Below are 22,568 nucleotides of genomic sequence, written 5' to 3'. Positions count from 1 at the left end.
CGTTTAGTTACACAAAATATATAATTAGTGAACTTCATTTTTTTATATAATTAGAATGGCAAACAAACTGACGTTCCATCTGAGGGTAGGCATGATGGCAATATATCGTATATATAGTCGCCTATCTATATATACGAATACAAAAACATGACGATATCGTGTTATTGCTGTTGCCATTACAGAGAACTGTGCTGTTGTCTACCCTATAATGGCAGAAATAGATGATCAGAGTCATCCACGCTTGATGACTTTGTATAAGTCTACTTAAGGTAAGTTGGTCATATGATGACGTGTGCCGTTCAAATATACCGTTACCATTTACCATCAGGTGGGCCGTTTGTTTGCTATTTCAATTCTTCTTCTTCTTAGCTCTATCCCACTTTATATGGATCTCCAAATTTGGCACCGCCAGAACAATCTGTCCAGGGTTGTCGGACCAGGAAATTTTTCCATCCAATTCCAAGATTAGTCATACTGGTCCACCATATAGCTGGAGGACATCCTTCACCTCTTTTACTTTCGGCTAGTCACAAAGCTTTTTTGACCACATATTCCTCGTCACTTCACAATACAAGGCCGACCATCCGGCTTTGGGTAAGTGTGTTCTTTATTGGGGGCACTTTGTAACTACCGTGGATGTATTCATTTCGCACCCTAACTAATGTCGTGACTCTACCACCACTTGTTTGCTATTCCAGTTAAATAAAAAAATGTATTACCTGAGATAGTTCTCCATAATTTTGTGGCAAATCGTATATGTCAGGAGTTTACACCCGATGCAGCGACGATGCATGCGTGTAGCTACCATCGATATGAGTTTGTATATCGTCATTAAAGTTCCTTAGGTACAATTTCCTTAAATAAAAACAAACAAGTTGTACAAGATTCATCATAATATCATCATAATAACCGAGGATAGATCACACAGCGTCATCTAGTCCAAAATTACTCCCAGAATTATGTTTGTACTCAATACCGGACAGAATAACGCTGCCAGTATCTTGGGTACGCTGCCTCGATGTGCCGCGTTGGATTACAATGATTGTTTTTTGTAATTGTTTGTATTGAATTATGAAATTGATAAACATGATTAAAACAGTGTTACTTACACTACTTTTAACATACAAATATTTATTAAAAGAATTCAATTTAAATTAAAAAAAAAATTATTTAGTGTTAACATACCCGTATATTAAAAAAAACAGTCGTTAAACATAATCATAACATACTAAACATAATAAGAATACAAATGTATGTATACAATGCCCGATGCAAGGGCAAAAATAGAACGTGCGATCATTCAAATCGCACATTATACAATATATATGTAAAAAACTACTTTCTACCCCTTTTACAGTAATTACTATGAAGGAAGGAAAGAAAGTATGAAAATTGGCATTAATATTTTTAAGGATAAGGAACGCTGAAAGGTAATATTTGTTTTCATATTAGAAATGACAAACATGCTGACGGTCCACTAATGTAGATAACCATCGCTAAGATGCATAAATCGCATCACATGCATCAAGTTATAATATCACGTTCATGACATAACTCGGGCGTTAACATTCCTAAGATGTCAAGCTCCTTATCTTGTAATTTCACTGCCTTACCGAAACTGCCTGAAAAACATTCTATAAAGCGAGCTGCTTAGAGGCTATAGTTGTCTGTCTCACTTTTGTCTGTTGTTGATATGTTAGACAAATTATTGTAAAATATACCCGTCGAAAAACGGTTTTATTGTTATATATTCATTTAGTCGGGTCTTAACAAGAATAATTTCTATGTAAATTTTATGAAGACGTACCAGTAGATTTTTAGTTACCTGTACTATTATTATAAAGAATTATTATAAAGAAGATCGTCTGTTTGAATAATAATAATAATAATAATATATTTATTCATTTTTACACAATGTCACTAATTTATAGGCCGAATGTATTGAATAGGATTCGACACTACAGGACTGTTCGTATAATTTGAGTAATTTAATGGATTATGCACATATCATCGCAAGAACTAAATGAAAAAAAATTGTTATGTGTTTGACTTGAAATTTTCTCTTTTTTTTCTCTTTTTATTTTTCTCCCCATTTTTTTTTCTCTGTTTATTTTATTTAATTTTTATGTAGTCTAAACTTGTGTTTTTATGAAATCAAACTAAAAAAATTTTAATTACTCACTGATCTGTTAATACAATTCTTTATAGTGCGGGGTCTAATGTATAATCAACTTTGTAATACTTGTACGTTTGAAAATTAATAAATGTTAAAAAGAATGTATTATATGGGCATAAAGTTGCTCGAATTAAACTAAAAAAACACTAAGGTTTTAAAACTGAAATAATTTTTTTTGCGCAATGTTGCTACAGTAAATAAGATCTTAAATAAAATATTATTGATCAGCATACCATAATAGGCATGCAAATTATACGAAAGTATTTGTGTTAGTCAAACATTCTTGGACACTGTAAAAATTTACCTTGTAAACGTAGAGGTCGACACTGGTATTTGTTTGTTGCTCTCAAGCATATCTGTTTCTGGGTTATAATCCACAATACTGAAATTTATAGCTACTTTACGCCTAACCTCTGTTATAATTGATTCGAAGTCTTCGCTGTACGCTCTGTCTATTTCCTCACAAAGAGTCTTTATGAACCAAGAACCGTTTTCTGTCCTGTAAATAAAGATACATATATACTAATATTATAAATGTAAAAGTCTGTCTGTTTGCTTGATTTTTTCTTGACCAAATAAGTAAAGAAAAAAAATTGACGTATAAATAGATTTATCTCAAACAATAAACTTGAAGAGTGTTGGAAACTGGCGTTAATCTTAATTAAACAATTGTCAGAAATCAATGTCCATTCTTTACTTTCACCATATTATACTCTTCTTTGATATTCCTGATCATTCAGACAGTCCCATACAAAGAGAGTGATATTGGGAATAAAATTTGCGATAACGATAACGATGTTGCGGGTAAAAAGCCTGTACTATACAATACATTTCGACCCAAATTTGTCAGGCAATAAATTCAAATATAAATAATAATAATAATCCTGAACAATCCATTCAGAGCCATCAAGTTTTCAAGCAGAATTTGTGTTATGGGTACATAATATATACAAAGCACACAAACCGGTACAAACATAAGTTTGCATCATGCAATGAATCTTGGCATGCAATGAATCGTGGAATCTTACCCACGAGCATCAGAAATAAAGCGCTATGCTAAACTATTGGTGGGGCACATTCAACATTGCTTCCTAGGCAACAAATAGTCGTTCAGTTGCCCCTAACGATTTGCCTACACATGAGACGAAGATTGAAGTCGTGTGCCTTATTTTAGAATCTATGTAATATATTGCATATAGCAATAAGACCACTTTCCAACCCCAGATGCCACCGATTATTTAAGACAGCTTAGGCCGTCAATTAATATTAAAATTAAGGTGTGAAACATACCTATAAGCTGGATTTCCGGGGTAGCAGCTGTGCAGAACCAAGATGTCTGCCTGCTTAGGCAAAAAATAGAATTCTGGTGTTTTTATGTTATCCTTGTACACAGGTACCTGAACGGCTCTATTACTATGTTGGCCTCTACAAGCCTAAAAACATATTTTAAACAAATTTTTGTGTAACAATATTCGCATTTAGATGATAGACCACTATACACAGATATAGAGAGACAACACAAATAGATGCTTCAATTTATACGGAAACTATAAATGTGATTAATATATTGCTTATAATGTTTTAAAGGCTATTTATTTAAATGACACTCACTCCAGCATATACCATCAGTAATACAATAAATACATACAGGGAGGGCAAGGCAGTGCATATGCACAGCCTCTCCCCGCTTATTTCAAATAAATTTTGTTCAAGTTTACGTTAGGTTTTTACCTAAGTATATAAATATATATTGTAAGTTATAGAAAAGTTGCGAGGTATCAGATTGAGCTGGTATGGGCATGTTATGCGGAGGAACGAGCATCATGTCTTATGGAAAGTGTAAAATATGAATGTGGATGGATCTAAAGGGAGGGGACGCCCTAAGAAAAGATGGATGGAATGTGTGAAAGATGATATGAATAAAAGAAGTATGCTCAGTTATGACGACCGACAGAGAGCAGTGGAAGAGAATGACATACTACGCCGACCCCAAATCTAAATATATATAACTCAAAGGTGACTGACATAGTAATCTATCAACGCACAGACCAAACTACTGGACGGATCGGGCTGAAATTTGGCATGCAGGTAGATGTTATGACGTAGACATCCGCTACGAAAGGATTTTGATTAATTCTACCCCCAAGGGGATAAAATAGGGGATGAAAGTTTGTATGAAACTTTGTCAATTTTAAACCGATCGGGCTGAGACTTTACACGCATAAATCTACTATGACGTAGGCATCCCCTAAGAAAGTATTTTGATAAATTCCACCCGTAAGGGGATAAATTAACGCGAGCGAAGCCGCGGGCAAAAGCTAGTAATGGGATAAAGGCAAGGCAATGAATGATAAATATATATCGTGCTATTTGGCAGAAATTCCTAAGAGTTATTTTCTGACTCTGTGTATTCTATTTTATGATTTACTCTGATAGTCTACTAGACATAGATGTTTCTCAAGATATGATTACAGATGTTTTATTATGTAATTAGAATTGCAAACAAGACCTGATGGTAGGGGGTAAGCGTTGTCTATATAAATGAACAGCATTACACACGTCATATACTCATGTGACGCTCGGAACAACTATTCACAAAGTTATGTTTTAGAAAAAAATATGAAAAAAAATACCTATATTGAATCGATAACACAGTACAACAATAAACAAAATGGAACACATTGAACACTAATATTATTATATTAATATCTATACCTACATATAAATAAAATTGAACTGTCTGTTTGTAATATTGAAATAACCGTTTTTTACTACATGCAGATGAATATAAATACGTCTTTTTTGTTTGTCTGTCTGATTGTTCCGGCCAATCTCTGATATGGCTGTACGATTTTGACGGGACTTTTTTTGGCAGGTAGCTGATGTAATAAGGAGTAACTTAGGCTACTTTTATTTTAGAAAAATAAAGTTAAATTCCACGCGGACGAAGTCGCGGGAACAGCTAGTTTTAAATAAAATAACTACTTAGTTGGTCACAATTTATCTTTCAACTGGTTGTCAATGTGGTTCTTAATTTAACAATATTTTCATGTATATGTTATTCGTTCTCATACCAAACCCAACGGATTCCAACGAATGTTTGTTTATTTTATTTAATATCATTAAGCAAGTTGAAGACCAATATGAACCACGCTTTTATTTTAAATAAATTCTTTATTTTAGAAAAATAAAGGTTTTTTTCCCGCGGACGAAGTCGCTGGTGCAGCGAGTTATAAATATAACTAGTATGGTTTTAATGGTATTAATTTTCTACTTCTATCGCCCTCTTAGCTGGTGGTCGTTACAATACAATAGATAAGTTCTCAAATTACCTGAATTATTAAAATCTTTGGCTTTGAAATGGCTGTTGTTTCCAAATATTTAATAAGCCTATTTTCATTGTAGCTTCTATCTGACGCTTCGAGACAGCCATCTACGTCTCCATGGGTAAGTACAGCCACAACTATACAGCCATACTTATCAGCATGATCCTCTTTAGTAACTGCAATTAGATTTTTTGACATAGAGATAAGTACATTTTTATTTTTTTTTTAACTTATTTACACACAAATTTTTACAAAATAAAATATAAACATCAAGCCGCAATACTGCCTAGCAGTTTATCTGCAACAAAAACGTTTAACTTAATACTTATTTATAATGTACATACACCCACATATATTCACATAAACACATTATTGTAGAACCAGGTATCAATGCCACACAATATACCCTAATATTTGTTTACAAAAAAGTTTAATTATTTATTTTTGAATAATTTTTTGGATACATTATCTAATAATTTTATATGTTTTGGTAACATACACTCGTACATATTATAATATTTTAGAACTAAATATTTTCTAGTTCTCGATCCGTAATACACCTTATAGGTACAATATATTTTTACTTTCAACTTTACATATAGTAATTTTATGATAACATGATTTTTAAGTTTATTCTTTTAAAATGTTCCTTTAATATTAATAATTTAAATTTATCTTTTACATCCAATAATCTGTATATTCTAAATAGGTCCATGTACCTATTTTGCTTACATAATTATGCCTCCTTTATGAACTAGTAACCTCATAAACCTTAATATGATTAAGATATGTGCCATAACTACCCAAATCATAAGATAATACGGAATCTATTAGCGCATGATATATTCTATATATATACCGTTTTTCTGTTAACTGCAAAACTTAGTTGATGGAATTTCGCTAATATTGATCTTAATTTAGTACAAACATTATTTACATGTAATCGCCCTGACATATTGTGGTCTATTATATATTGGTCCATTGACTAATCCAGTAGGGACACCATACAATATATCAGACTCATCACTTGTGATACCACATATGTGCAGTTTTAGTTTTCTTTGGTTCAGACAACATTTTAGCCACTGATTTATGGGACCTCTTATTCCTCATTCTGCCATAGCCTGTACCAACTGTTCATGATAATGTCTCAAAGGCTTTTTTTTAATTAATAAAAACGGCTCTACACTTTGTGTTTGATCAAGACAATTGGTTACATTGGTCCGTGAATTCATTAAAGGCTCGCAGTGTTGTGTCCTCGCCTGAAACCAAGTTGTGCATCTGATAATACAGTATGGCTCTCTAAAAAATTTGCATCACAATTACTTTTTCTTTTATTTTATTAATTATAGAAAGGATATCAATTGGCCTATAGTTTGTGTACTCGTAGTGACTACCATGTTTATACAGGGGCCTTATTACTGATGTCTTTAATCTATCGGGATAAAGACCTTACACCACAATTTGTTTTTAAATATATTTTATATCTTTTACTCTAATTTTATCTACACCCGAGGCTTTGTTAGGGCTTATTTTATGTATTATTTTTTCTATATCGTATGCAGTTACTTTCATATACCTCATAGACATATTACACTCCTCTATATATATATATTTATATCTATAAATTTATCATTACAGTTATGGTTTATATCATTAGTACGTTACGTTTACGTTTTGGGAATAATTAACTTGTTTTGAATTATTTCTTTCTTACCTAAATATTTCTTAATAATATTGTCTATATTTCTTTTTTTTCTACTCATTTGCCCAAACCTTTCTTCTTCTTTTCTTACATTTTAAATTTTTTTAATTCATTCTGTCTGTACATATTAAAACATTTATTTATACATTTGTTTACTTTATTTCTATATTTTGTATATTCTATTAATATTTTTCGGATAATTCTTTGACTTTCTAAATAATTGATATCTCCTATCTATCATATTTAATATTTTACTTTTTATCCATGGTTGCCTGTATCTAGATTTCTGAGTATATATGATAATGTACTTAATGTATGATACAAGGTTTTAATAGTCTTTTTTTTATCCACCACTCATTCCGAACACGAATCATTATTCGTGTTCGGAATGAGTGGTTACCATGAGTGGTTACCATTGTAAAGAAATTTGCGTGTCGCTCTTTCAAATAAATGTTGTTCAGCATTACATTATTAAGATTTAACTTGAATACAAGCTGCCAAAAAGCAAAATAGACAAAATAAGCGCACTTGTGTAACAAAGTAATTCAGTTATTTCATGTTTACGGCTAGAAGGGTCAGCAAAAGTAAATTTGAGTAATTAATATACAAAAGGCAAAGTCTTATCACATAAACAAACATGAAGACAGAAGATAATTTATTATATATTATAAATTAAACATTGTTATTACAGTAACATAATTTCATATACTTATAATATACTCTTTTGAATATAACGATTTCCAAATATAATATATATGAACTGTTTAAGATAAATAATCTTACCAAATATGTACTTAGTACAACTCCAGCGGTTTATGCAGCGAACACTAGTGTATGATGTTCTCAGATTGAAGGCTTTCACGACTCACTTAACTCTTTTATATTTATCCCGATATCACAATGTCCTTTTAAATTATACCCTATGTGTTTTACTGATGTATAAACTATACTGCTATAAACTTTCATGAAATGCGTTCAGTCGTTTTTGCTTGGAAGAAAAACAAACATCCAAACTTTCAAGTTTAATATATTAGGCCAAACTAATTATAAAAATTAAACATAAAATTATAGATATAATATGTGAATACTTACAGCGACTCATTATGTCCTCTATTTCTTCTACTGTTTTATCATCATGTTTTTGGACACTGAAACCAAATTTCTTAAATGTATTGGACAAAGCTTCAACGTCTTTTTCCGTGCCTACTCTTTTTTCACTTTTACGAAAGTTTATATGGTTGAAAATAATAAGTATTTTGTATTCGTAGTGCTCCAATTCATATGTTCTTGCACTTTTAGATAGTAATCTAATTTCTTTTTTCTTCTCCTTAGTCTCCTTTTTAATAGATGGCATATAGTCTAGATGAATCCCTTTTTCATGTACTATTAATTGCTTTCCAACATCGTCTATCATTATTTTACGGTAAACAAAATCTAAATCAACGTCATCATCCTCCCCAATTATTTTCTTCGCCTCTTCAGCATCAATTTGTGATCCTTCCAAGATTTCATACTTTGACATCACCAAAGTTTTACACGTCTAACTCCAATGGACGATCAAATAAACTACTGACATTTTTATATAATATATTGATAAGAGCAACAAATGTAGGTACGATAATAAGTTATTATAGGAATCGTAATATAAGTGTAACAGAGAATTCATTCAAGAAGTTATCGGCTTGATTAATCATAATGTGTGTGTATTTTAGTTAATCGAGCCGATAACTTAACTTTCGTTTATTTAAAAAGTCACACTACTTAAAAAAACACAAGGTACAGTGATATAAAGTAAAAGATATAAAGGAAATACACACTGTAATAGTTGATTATGGGATATAACATAGTGATTTCAAAATTTATATTTATTTCTTTACATAGAATAAAATTGTTTCTTTTTAAGTTTTCACATAAAAGCAGCTGATGGAATTAGGATAGAATATTACAGAATATATTGTTAGAAAAATCAGATTTTTGTAATTTGGGCTGTCATCATCGTGTTTTTACCAGTCAGAAATAAATTTTCAACCGAATTTAAACTGAGTTGATTATCACTAAGCTAATAAATGCGTCGTGCTTTTAATTGCTTTATCTACTTTCTATGCAATTGATAAAGCTGAATTCGGAATACTGATAAGAGATAAAGTACAAATGGTTCACTCCAATGATATGAAAATATCAGATAATGTTCGATATTTACCGAAACTAGACGTATTTTGGACGAATCTAAAAAAAGTTTTTGACAACATGGAAAACAGCACAAATGATAGTGTAATATATCGTGATGCTTTAGTGTATCAGGGTCCTAATTACGAAACAGAAGAAGAAGAACAGGGGCAAGTTAGTGCAGGAAATGAAGGCGATACCACTATAAACAATAAACAAAATATAAATGCATTATCAAAATATGCTGCAACGTACGAATTGGAGAAGTTCAAATGGAAAGCGATGCTTATATTCCATCATAGTAACTTCAATATAACAAGTCAATCAAGGGTTACTTCGCTTGGAGACGTAAAACTGATGTCGAAAACATTTAAAAAACTTGGGTTCACAGTGGAGGTACATCCGGATAAATCTCTGGACGAAATAAAGAAAATAATGGAAAAATGTTAGTATGATTATTTTTTACCGCGAAAGACGTACAAATACGAAGTAGCCTGTGTTGGTACTGCAATCAGCTCGCAAGCAAGCCGTCAAGCAGCTCGATTTTTAAGACGTGTTTTGGTTGAAGGGTGAGTGTGATAAGGCAGCAAATTACAGGATATTACATTTGACGTCCTCAATGTTTTAGCGGATTACTTCCGATGGTCGCAGGTTCGATTCCTTGCATTCATTCATGAGCATGATTGTTTGTTGATCATTGGGCTAGGTGTTTCTTAGGTATATTATGTATATATATACAAATTCACTAATTATAAATGTAACACAAGCTCTACTTAGCTTGGAACTAAATGGCGATGTGAATTTTCCTGGGTTTTCTATATACCAATACGTGAAGCAAAAACTTTGGATCCCAAAGAACAAAACTGTAATAATTATAAATAGTGGTAGTAATTTAACATTCCGTAAGAGTGTAAACAAATAATATTAAATACACAATATTAATCTATTCGCAATGAGATGACAGACTTTAAGAATAAACAAAAGAGTACTTTTATATATATTCTTTTATTTATTTCGTGTGCGTGTGTGCAAAATACATACTATTGTGTGCAATCTTATTGATTTATTAAAATTGAATTTATTGCTTTAAGCTATTCTTATTCATCTAAATATATATAACTCAAAGGTGACTGACTGACATAGTGATCTATCAACGCACAGCCCAAACCACTGGACGGATCGGGCTGAAATGTGGCATGCAGGTAGATGTTACGCCGTAGGCATCCGCTAAGATTTTGATTAATTCTACCCCCAAGGGGATAAAATAGGGGTTGAAAGTTTGTATGAAACTTTGTGAATTTTAAAACGATCGGGCTGAGACTTTACACGCGCAAAGCTACTATACGTAGGCATCCCCTAAGAAAGGATTTTGATAAATTCTACTCCTAACAAAAAAATTATTAACGCGAACGAAGCCGTGGGCAAAATTACTAGTTATTTATAAAATATTGGCACTTTTAACTGTTAGACCTACAATGAGAGTCACTGGCAGTTTTTATATTCTTTTATCCATATTCAAAATATGATGTTCTTTATATAATATTTATTTTATTATACTTCTGTCACTGCGCTCTGCAATAAAAGACGTCTGTTAAAACATCTATTTTCATTAATTTTTACTTTAACGACTAAGGCTTCTAAGGATATATAAATCTGTATAAATATTTTATATTTTATCTTTAGTTTGAAGTGAAACTACGCTCGCTAATAGTAAAAGACATATATTTCAAATTGACAATAAGAATGCAACAATAGAAAAATGGATTTTAAATATATATTTTAAAAATACAATAAAAGTCTAAGAACGTGCATGACGCACCTTCTTAGACTTTTATTGTATTTTTTACACACATTTTGAACTCCTTTTCTACATAAACTATAAGTAATACGAATGTTTACTCCTACATCCGCGCAATTTTCTTAAAAAATGGTATAAAGTTTTTGCTTCAGGAATTAATATATAGATAAATTGCATCTTAATAGAGATAAGTTTATGGTAAATTAAAGTATTTACCTCTCGCAACGTTTCGACTAGATTGTACTAGTCGTGGTTACGAGCTGACTGCAGTACAGCAATATCGATGACGGTACGTGCCAACTGTTTTGTCAACTACCGTTAATGTATTATCCAACAAAAAATCGCCACATGTATTAACGGTATCCCTCCACTTGTTGACTGATGCTACAGAACTTTTTTAAAACAATTTATCACGGGATTCTGCGTTGATGATAATTTGTTTAAATCAGGGAAGATTTAAGCAAATTATCTGCGCAGAATCCAGTGATAAACAGTTAAACAGTTGGCATTCATATTTTTTAATTACCCTAAAATTGTTTACGTGTTAAAACCCAATTCATTATATGTATTGAACACCAAAGTTTCAAATAACTATTTATCCTTACTAATATTATAATTGTGTAAGTAACTCTGTGTGTCTGTCCGTCTGTCTTCGCGCTTTTACGTTAAAACTACTAAACCTATTTAAATGAGATTTGGTATACAGGTGGTATAGACTCTGACAGGGTACTTTTTAGCATAAAACAAGTTTTATAAAGGGTTGTAATGAAATATTGTATGGAAGTATCGTCATTTTTAACGCTAGCAACTTGAAACTTATTTTTTAGGCTGTTGATTAAATATCTATGACATTAAAACAAATAGGGGGTGAAAGTTTGTATGGAAATTTGTTATTTTTGGAGCCCAAACGTTGAAACTTCTTTCCTCGTGATTTTTTGATAAGATTATTAAATATTTATTTATTCTTTATTTGGTCAAGGTCACCATTCCTCACAGACGAAATTACGGCCATAGCTAGTTATTTTTATTTCTGACTAACTAAAAATGTTCGAACACAGTTACAGATCAAAACTTTACAGACTGCGGTTGCATAGTTGTGGCCATACTGACCCTTGATAAAGAAGGTATGATCATGGCCAAAGATTGCTTGTACAGCGAGCCTATTATTGTTGAATATTTAAAAGTAAAAAATTTTACCCTAGTCACGAAGCCAAGAGTTGTGATCATTCAGGTAATTTTTATTTAATATTATAATATTATGTTGTGAACGTATGCTCCTGATAGGGTTTCCGGATCAGGGTCCAGATGTTTTCACTTGCTTTCACATACTTTTGCACTCAATTTGTTATTAATTCTCATTATAATTAGGAAAAGTCCGCGCGCGAGAGCCGCGGCCTGTACTGTCATAGGTAAGAAGCGAAAGTCGGGGTACAGAAACTATCGGGCTCTAAAAAAAACTGCGGGAAGCCACAATGTACATTTTACGCGGAGCAATGAAGGCGTGGAAAAAAAATACTACTATTATAATATTAATTCATATATGTATTAGTCTATAAGGTATTTATAAGAAGAAGAAATCAGAGTATATAAAATAGAAGAGGCAAATACAGTATATAAAAAAAACTTGAACTTCACAGTAATGCAAAAAGATAACTCAATATATTGTTTGTTCAGTGAAACAAACCACTGGTTTTCAGTTATTTGATCTACTTGCAAAGGCGGGAAATGAATAAAATATAAAGCTACATATTAAATAAAGGTTTGAATAATATATTTAAGAATACAACTGTTTGCACCGTGGGAGGTATCGAACCCGCGACCATCATAAGTAAAGCCGTGAAAATATTTAGACGTCATATATCAAATTTTGTATTAAAATTTTAAATTTAAATGAACGAATTAAAATACGAAATTTTAACTACTAAAATGTGGCCAGCTGTGACAAGAGTGGGTGGACGTAATATCTGAACGGCCATTTATTACATTTTAGGCTTGCCGACCTACACCAATCAGCAGGGATGCAACTCAAGATTTAGAGTCTCCTGTCGATGAAGGTGATATGAAAACACATGTTTCCTACAGTTTACCCACCGAGTCCGATATTTTGGTTCTACATAGCCGTTATGTTGGAATTACCAGGTAACAAGCCAATCAATCTATATAAACAAAAAAATTGTAGCATTTTCAATTATTAGTTGTAATTGTATTTATTTTTAAAAGTTACTCCAGAATATTTTTAACGTGAACTGATTTTACTTCTAAATCTGGTCAGATTGTTTATCTTTCCAGTTACTTTAAAAAAATATTGTTACTTTTAGTCAAATCATGCATATTTCCTGGTTTATAAAAATTCTCTGCGAAGCCATAGACAAACTCGGACCAACCAAGGATCTGGAATCAATTATAACAGTCCTCAATGGATTGGTACTCGAAAACAATAGTCAAGCCAATAATGGTAAGCCTGATATGAAGCTATTGACCACCAAAGGCATTATGCCAGTTTCCTACTCTACTTTGACAAGGTAAGAACATTCTTATATCTTATATAATAAAGCCTTTATTCAGATAAATATTTGTCATTTACATTTACATTTAAAAAAAACGAAGAATTCAGTCTTGTTATTGTTTCTTGCAGTATCATAACTATTTAACCATTCTGTCACGCAATGTAATTAAATTCGCTACATTTACATGTACGTGTTCATGCATGGGATTTTATTTATAAACTCTTTTATGGCCAAAACATCATACTCAAGAATTATACTAACAAGATATATTGATGTACAAAAGGCGGTCTTATTTTATCGCCTTTTGCAAGCTATCTCTTTGAGTAAAGAGAAAACGTTAAAAAAATGGTATGGCGCGTGAATAGCATAGTAGGAATATTCATTGAATGTTAGACATATATGTTAATAAATTGATATTGATAAAAAAGAAATTCAGTTGAGTTCCTTGCCAGTTCTTCTCAATTGCACATGTGGACTGAACTGAACCAAAAAAACGTTCACAAGAACTAAAAGATCCTACATGACTAGAGGTCAGGTCAGCCATCGTGACAGTTTCACTAGAAATTTATCATCATGCTTTCCAGGGAAAACCGCGTATTCTTATAGGTTATCAGATAATAACCTGATAACCCCCATTGCTAGCAATGAAGTGATCTAATGTGAACTGAATTACATCACTTCCCTGACAATCCCATTCCACTCGGTGACAACCAATTGTAAATTACTTTTTTTAATTAGTTTTTATTCAATTTTAACTCTCCTTTAACTTATTTAAAAAAAAATTGCTATTAGGTAACAATTAAACATTTTTAATCTTGTATTTATTAATATTATTATTATATTCCTTCTAAAGTCATTGGATTTTGTCTTACTTAATTATGATCACAATGTCACGATATTTATTTTTTTAGGAAATTATTCTTGAAAGCTTATGAAGCTAACTCATATGGCAGGGGAGATGACAGTTATGCCACTTTAAAACGTACAAATAATGAGTAGAACTTCCTACCAATAAAGATCACTACTCTCTCCTATCTGGTTCTATTGGACCCAATGAAACTCGGTAAGAATTTATATTTTTATGTGACTGGAATGGCAAACTTATCTGGTGGCCCTTCTAATTGTAAGTGGTAACTGATGAATGGCATATGAATATAATATCTTTGTATGTAAATTTGTCTCTGACTAACTCTCCAGAAAAACTAATCAATCCGAAATACGCCGATAAGCACATTCACTGCTGCGTTGTATTATAATGTTTTGAACAATTGATCTCGTAAAAAACATTAAACTATTATACTTATCTATATACACTACTAAACTATATAATGACAAATACTAATGGCAAGTAGTTCGCTTCGCAAGTGTACGCGGGAGGAGGCTCCTCTGAAACCGCACTATCCCAGACCACTTTAGTTCCAGCATGTGAGGAATTAAATAAATAGTCGTTTTAAAGTAAAGTTTGAGAGAATACATGAGTGAAAATTGCACCCAAGTCAGTTGAGACGTTTTTTAGATTTGTGCATAAAAATTGTCAGACAAAGATAATTCTATAAATCATGGTTTTGGGTTGTTTTACATTGATAAAGTTTTTATTTATTTTTTATTTTTTATTTAAACTCTTTATTGCACCAGACAAAGAAAACACACAAAATAATATAATACATAAACTGATACAAAAGGCGGTCTTATCGCTAAGCAATCTCTTCCAGACTACCAGTAGAGAAAGTAACATTAAGATAAGAAAATAGTAGGTGGTGCACGTAATGAACATAAATATACATTTGTACATAAATATATCTATTAATATATATAATAAAATATAAACATACATATACTTAATTAGTTTAATAGTTTTTCTCATATATTTTTCATGTACAGACAGCGATCAGATTTTTGTTATATGTGTACAAATATAGATTAACTCTAAGTAACTCCAAATTTCCATTACAGAAGACTGTCCCGAACATCTGGTCGTCGCAAGAGATGCAATAATGATACCCAGCCTCTTCATGAAGCAAAATATAGCATAAATGAGAATTTGAACCAAGCTAGAATCCGAATTAAAATATTATTAATTACTAAAGTACAAATATATGTTACAGAAAATCATTTAAAACATAATTATAGTGATATGGAGATAAGAGTCCTGAAAAACTAATTAGAAACTTGTTAGTAATAACACCTACAATTTTATCATATACAGATTTTATTGTAATATTTTGTTTTGTTAACCTTGTATAATCATTTTATCTAATTAAATTACTATTTAGGCTATCTAAAAACCTGTTCTTTGTTTGATAAACTCTTTTCTAATATTTCCCACTGCTTAAAATACAAATAAATAGAAATAGAAATAATCTTTATTCAAATAAACTTAATACTAGTATAAGCACTTTTGAATAGTCAAGTTTTTTTATTCAACCGCTCATTCGGAATGCAGATTCATCACAAGAAGAATAAGCAAGAAACTTGTGTATTGCTCTTTTAAAGAAATATTGATTTAATTATATTTAGATTAATAATAATAATAATAATAATAAAACTCTTTATTGTGTACACATAAAATAATGAGAAAATACAGTAAATAGTAAAATAATAACAAAAGGCGGTCTTATCGCTAAATGCAATCTCTTACTGACAACCTAGAAGAGAGGACTTATTTACATAGAATAGGGTAGGTGGCACACATAAGACACTATTTATTATACTACTAGATATACATACTTACATTAGGGATAAATATATAAACCTAAAAACTACATATATACATACATATATACTACATATTGGAAGAAATGAGAATAAAAAAAAAAATAAGTAAATAAAAAAAAAGATTAACAGGGGTTAGGCATGTGACAATCAACATAGAAACCGCTACGCTCTTAATTTCTGTTCAATCAGATAACATTGTCAGCGCTATGAATTTTAAGTAAATAATTTGTATAAAAACATTATTATCAGTTATAAATTATTCAATTTTATAATAAGCTTTTTTACAAAGAAAATCTTTTATAACACATTTGATTTTTTTCTGGCAAATTGAGTACAGACTTTGGTAGTTTGTTGTAAAACCTTACGCAATTTCCATAAAACGAATTACAAACTTTCGTCAAACGGGACTTAGGTCAAACTAGTTTGTTGACATTACGTAAGCTTTTATTAGTGAAAAAGCATCAAAAATGACGAATTTTCATACAACTTTCGTCCCATATTTTATATATGGGTATTATTTATGAGTATAATGTTTACAAACATTGAATGTTAAGTTTATATATATTTAATCATCAGCCTAAAAAGTAAGTTTCAAGCTTTTACCTTTAAAAATGATGATACTTCGAATAAATTTTTCACATTAGAAAGTAGCCTATGTCCTTTCTCAGGGTCGAGACTATCTGTGTACCAAATCTTATTTCAAACTGAATTTAATGCTGTACTGCAGTAGTTTATGCGTGAGAGTGAGACAGACAGAGTTACTTTCACTTTTATAATATTAGTAAGGAAGTAAGGCTGTACTGTATTTATATGTCTGACACAACACTGGGCTGAGTATATATATGTTAAGCCAGAGTTCTCGATAAGTTCACAAACTATACGCTGCATAACCATACCTACTGGTTGTCTATCACGAACCGTGCAATCATACCTCTTCTCTTTAACTATTGCCATTAAAACAGATAGACACATAGATAAGACATTTATTTCTTATAAATCACAATTACAGTTATAAATATGTGGATAACACGTATCAACATAGCATATAAAATAAAAAAAGGTCGTAAGTACAGTGTGAAAAATTTTCCGAGAATATAACCCTGATTTTAAGAGCAATAGAAATTACTTATACGGTCTGTTACGTGAGTGTTTAATATAATAATATGATAGAAACTTTGAATTCAAGTAAAAATAATAGTAAAGCAATTTAAACATATGTAGATAAAATAGTTATATCATTTCATAATCATTTCGTCAGATAGCGAACAAATAACTCTATCAATCGAGTGAACGAAGTGAACGAATCTACCAAACATGTGGGAATTCCCGAAATACAAAAGTATTTATTCGGCGTAACTTTATCAAAATCGTTTCTGTACAAATGCTATCTATAAAATATATCTAAGTAGAGGGAGTGGCTTTTAGTAACAGAGTTGATATCTCTCTTATTAAAAAGTTTTTGTTGATTTACTGGACACAAAATATTCTACCATAAGTGGTTATATCTGTTTAAATTACAGTCAAAGTGTTATTCTGAGGTATGTAAACTATATTACTGCCAAGTTCAAAATCTGTACAATAATATTTTACTGACCATTTAACAGTTGCAATTATCAAAAGATAGAAATAATGAAAAATCCCAATCAATTTTATTAAGTAACAACGAACAATAATAATCTAGACAAGCGGGAGCGTGTCAAAGCGGAATCAGGACAACGAGTAATAATCTCAGGACAATTCGCGCCATTTAGTCTCAAGTTAAGCTAGCTAAATATTGTTTTGCTACAAACACTAATAGATATGCTTTATTTTCGTAAATACATACATACTATACATAGAAAACACCCAGACCGATACAAACAATCATACTCATGAGTACAATTATTTGTACCGTGCGAGGAATTCAACCCGCGACCATCGGAAGAGAGCCGGTGAGCTAAACCGCTAGACCATCGAGGCCGTCAATAAGTAAACATACATTCATATATATTTACTTCATTGATAAAGTTTTTATTCATTGAATATATTGAATTTTAACATAAACATTTTCTTATAGCATACTTAAATTATTATTATATACAATATATATATTATTAACCACATTTTAGTAAATTCTATTTATATTTTTACAAATCTTATGAACTAGCATTGCCCGCAAATTACCGCCATTTTTACAAAGTTAGATGGGCTTAAAAAGAAACAGAGGAAAATACTATCTTATTTTATGGTATAAGTGCAATATAGACTATATAACAGCGTTATAAAATTAACCATTAGAGTCTAAGACATGCCTAATTCAATATCCATTTTACACAGTCACAAATCTATACATAGGTATATCTCCATAATGATAAATACTGTAATTATGTATTATTGTTAAGAATACAAATATAATGTCAATTTTGAACAGTCAATCTCTCAAACTTCATTTCGTATAGCCACAGCAAGCCCTGTAAAACAAAAAAGTGTCTGTTAGTCCATTCTTAAGCTACATCACATTTTCAGAGTGTGGAATATTTAAAAAGGTGACGCTCAGAGATCAGCTCTGATCACTACAACTAAATGATACGGGTTCAGCAATCTAATAAGTTAGCACGCCGGCCCCGGCGCCGCGCCGCCTTATTACCATGGTCACCAACCATTCGATCCTTCGCACGATGCAAACGTTTAGAAATAGAAAAAATCTTTATAGACAAAAAGTTAATACTATAAGCACTTTTGAATAGTCATAATATTTTTTTTAATATTTGGACAATACAACATTATATTGTTAGTTGCACTAGTGTTAGCCACTCACTAATGCTTCACAATGCTTCACTGTTGGATTGACTGGTAAAGATCTCTTAGAGATAAGTCTGTAGGCTACCAACCTCCTTGCATTAACTAGCCATATAACACAAACACATTTAATAAAAAGTATATTGTCAAAATGTCAAAATTCATTCGTTTGCAAATTACTGATATATTTAAATCAGTTGTTAAATTAATTATTATTTCTTATTTTTAAATCTGATATTATATACACCGTCATATATTCAATCTTTTATTACTATTCACTCCGTCTGTATATCAACACGCCAACCTAACCACAAGTGGACCTTTGCTCACTTTGTATATATAAATACTATATTATTCTACCACTCATTGGGAACGCAGACTCATCACGAAGAAAAAAAGAGAATTAAAACAGCAAGTTTCTTGGCAGAAATTTGCGTATTGCTCTTTTAATAAAAATATTATTCAGAATTATATTTTTTCGAATTTTGTGTGAATACAAACTGTAATTTTGTATTCATGTGTATGATTGTGTGTACTGGTCTATTTGTCTTCTGTGTATATTTTTGTTTACAAAAAAAGTATTAAGTATTTTTATCAGTTGTCTAGTACTTACTACACAAGTTCTGCTTAGATGGTGCTTTGTGAATTGTCGTGGCTTATTACAATTATTATTCAGTTACACAACCAACTATGTAAAATATTATATATTTACTGTAATTAAGTTTCCATCAGGTAGTATGAAATCGCACATATTTTGAATTAAAAATGCATATTTACAACATTTCCTGAAAAGAGCAATAGGCAAGTTTCTTACTCTCTCATTTTGGCTTAAACTTCATTCCAAATTAATGGTAGATTAAAAAATGTGGCTAATGAAAAATTCTTGAATTTTATTTTATTTCTTTGAAGATTTATATTCAAACCAATAATTAGCTGTGATAATATCATCCCCTACTCCCACTAGTACATATATTTTGTAAGATAATAAATTAAACATTATAATCATTCAGATCGAGTCGTTAAATACTTAGTAATAATTGCGTTTTAATACTAAAACATAGATTTTGAAATTTGACATCCCAAAACTTATGTCTCCTCCCAAATCTAATACATGGGCGATAACAAATTAATTATAGTTATCAATTTAATATTCCAATCTAATTATCGATTAATTCTCATGAATCAATAAGAATTTCAATATTGAATCGTAATTAATAATATTTCGGTATTGACGCTAATTAGGTATTATTCATGAAATTCGTTTCATGTTATTAATAAACTAGCTGTACCGACTTTATCCGGGTGGAATTTTATTTTATTTTTCTAAAATAAAAGTTATCTATTTTACTTCTTATTGGTAGAATGAAAGTACGACTATTCAAAAGCGCTTGTAATGAATTTATTTGAATAACGATTATTTCTATTTTTATTACATCAGCTACCTGCCAATAAAAGTCCCGTCAATATCGGTCCAGCCATTTCAGATATTAGCCGGAACAAACAAACAGAAAGATACACAAAAATTGTAAAAAATGTTATTTTGGTGTCTGTACCGTATTTATATTCATATGGATGGAGTAAAAAACTGTTATTTCAATAACACTCAATTTCCATATAACCTTCAATGACACTCCAATTTTATTTATATGTATTTAATGTATATACGTAATTTAAAGCTAAACATAACATGACGTACGCAGACGACTTCTTTGTATAAAAGGGTAGATAATGTGTAGCAGAGGGCGAAACAACAGCGGTCTCCTCAATTAAATTTGTTAGTATCGGTGATTCCAACACCGCAGAGTAAGTCAGATAACAAATTGCTATAGTTGAATAGCTGTAGTTATAGTTGCTATAATAAAAATAAAAATAATAAAAATAGCTATAGTTGCTATAATAAAAAAAAATGCTATAGTTTTGACGCATTACGTAATTATACGCTACATTATATTTATAGCCCTTATTGTCCTCTCATTAACAACTATTTTACAGCGTTACGTTGGCTGGAAGAGATCTCATTTATAGATAAACCCAATTTTGCTCTCATTCTTATTTTATTTTTATTTATAATTAGATATTACCAGTGCAATAAAGATGTTTTGACGTCAACTAATCTAAGTCAGATTAGTATCATCATTACATAGTATAAAACAAAGTCGCTGTCGCGGTCTGTCCGTCCCTATTGTATGTCTCTGTCTTCAAAACTACGCCACCGATTTTGAAGCGGTTTTTTTAAATAGAATGATTCAAGCGGAAGGTTTATATAGTATATATAATACACCCAGGCGAAGCCGGAGCGAGTAGCTATTAGCACTAGCTAATAACAGATAAATTAAATTGAAATAGATTACCTTAAATAATTCATAGTCCCGGAGAAACAGTTGGAAACAGAAGCGCTAACCATGTCCGTACACGAGGCATTGTGTTCAGGTGTGACGTCATTATCCGGGTGACTCACCTTTGGACTATATTTATTCAAATACAAGGCCCTAAAAAATAATCATGCACGACTGACTGACAAAATCCATAATTTGAAAAATAAAATTTAGAAATAAGTTATATAATAGCTTTAAAGTCAATTACCCAGAATTATTGTTCAATGAATCAATAAAATTAATACATAAATCAACAATCCATTAATTAATATACAGAACATCTGTTAAATCATATTTACTGAGCAAAGCCTATTACTCACTAAACGATTACTTGAATGACGAGCGTGAATGGCAATAGTTGTTCATGCACGGTATTTTCATTTAATGTTAGACATAGACTGTATAAAAACCTTATTATAATTATAATAAACATTGTAAATAATCTGGCTGTAAAAAAAAACAAAAATAAGGAAATCAATTGATTTTCTTGCCAGTTCTTCTCAAATGAATCTGTATTCTGAATGGACGCTAGGGTAAAAATTATTAGTACCTAATATAAAAAAAATTACATTCATAATCTGCTAAAATGTCATGTAGAACATTTTAGCAGATTATGAATGTAAACTTTTAATAATTATATATTTTTTTTAATTTCATAAATATTTTTTTAATCTATATATATAATTCAAAGGTGACTGACATAGTGATCTATCAACGCACAGCCCAAACCACTGGACGGAACGGGCTGAAATTTGGCATGCAGGTAGATCTGATGACGTAGGCATCCGCTAAGAAAGGATTTTGATTAATTCTACCCCCAAGGGGATAAAATAGGGGATGAAAATTGTATGAAACTTTGTCAATTTTAAACCGATCGGGGTGAGACTTTGCATGCATAAAGCTACTAAGACGTAGGCATTCCCTAAGAAAGGGTTTTAATAAATTCCACTCCTAAGGGGATAAATTAACGCGAGCGAAGCCGCGGGTAAAAGCTAGTTTGAAAATAAAAGAGAATAAATACT

General features: G+C 31.0%; 2 protein-coding genes across 2 annotated transcripts; one reads left to right on the top strand and one right to left on the bottom strand.

The window, feature by feature from the left end:
* Positions 1-767: 767 nt before the first annotated feature.
* LOC131849661 (caspase-3-like) lies at positions 768-8,729 on the bottom strand. The gene is made up of 5 exons (XM_059199773.1): positions 8,300-8,729; positions 5,509-5,678; positions 3,467-3,609; positions 2,481-2,675; positions 768-855 (listed from the first exon to the last, which is right to left on the bottom strand). Exons 1-5 carry the CDS (start codon positions 8,727-8,729, stop codon positions 768-770), a joined length of 1,026 nt encoding a protein of 341 aa, XP_059055756.1.
* A 725-nt stretch (positions 8,730-9,454) lies between these two features.
* On the top strand, positions 9,455-15,858 carry LOC131849660 (caspase-1-like). The gene is made up of 6 exons (XM_059199772.1): positions 9,455-9,818; positions 12,230-12,402; positions 13,162-13,310; positions 13,490-13,693; positions 14,590-14,741; positions 15,632-15,858. Exons 1-5 carry the CDS (start codon positions 9,455-9,457, stop codon positions 14,675-14,677), a joined length of 978 nt encoding a protein of 325 aa, XP_059055755.1. The 3' UTR covers positions 14,678-14,741; positions 15,632-15,858.
* The last annotated feature ends 6,710 nt before the right edge of the window (positions 15,859-22,568 follow it).

The sequence above is a fragment of the Achroia grisella genome, unplaced genomic scaffold, assembly GCF_030625045.1.
Source record: "Achroia grisella isolate CSIRO2021 unplaced genomic scaffold, CSIRO_AGI_Agris_v1 utg660, whole genome shotgun sequence".
Classification (NCBI taxonomy): Eukaryota; Metazoa; Arthropoda; class Insecta; order Lepidoptera; family Pyralidae; genus Achroia; species Achroia grisella.
Note: the sequence above shows the minus strand (reverse complement) of the source record. Positions and strands in the feature narration are given on the sequence as shown.

Coding starts and splice junctions, on each gene's coding strand:
- LOC131849660 (XM_059199772.1), top strand. CDS start 9,455: ATGGAAAACAGCACAAATGATAGTGTAATATATCGTGATGCTTTAGTG. Junction 9,819..12,229: donor AAAGAAAATAATGGAAAAAT/GTTAGTATGATT, acceptor GTTCGAACACAG/TTACAGATCAAAACTTTACA. Junction 12,403..13,161: donor CAAGAGTTGTGATCATTCAG/GTAATTTTTATT, acceptor ATTACATTTTAG/GCTTGCCGACCTACACCAAT.
- LOC131849661 (XM_059199773.1), bottom strand. CDS start 8,729: ATGTCAAAGTATGAAATCTTGGAAGGATCACAAATTGATGCTGAAGAG. Junction 2,676..3,466: donor CCCGGAAATCCAGCTTATAG/GTATGTTTCACA, acceptor CTTTATTTACAG/GACAGAAAACGGTTCTTGGT. Junction 856..2,480: donor TCGACCTCTACGTTTACAAG/GTAAATTTTTAC, acceptor TTTTTATTTAAG/GAAATTGTACCTAAGGAACT.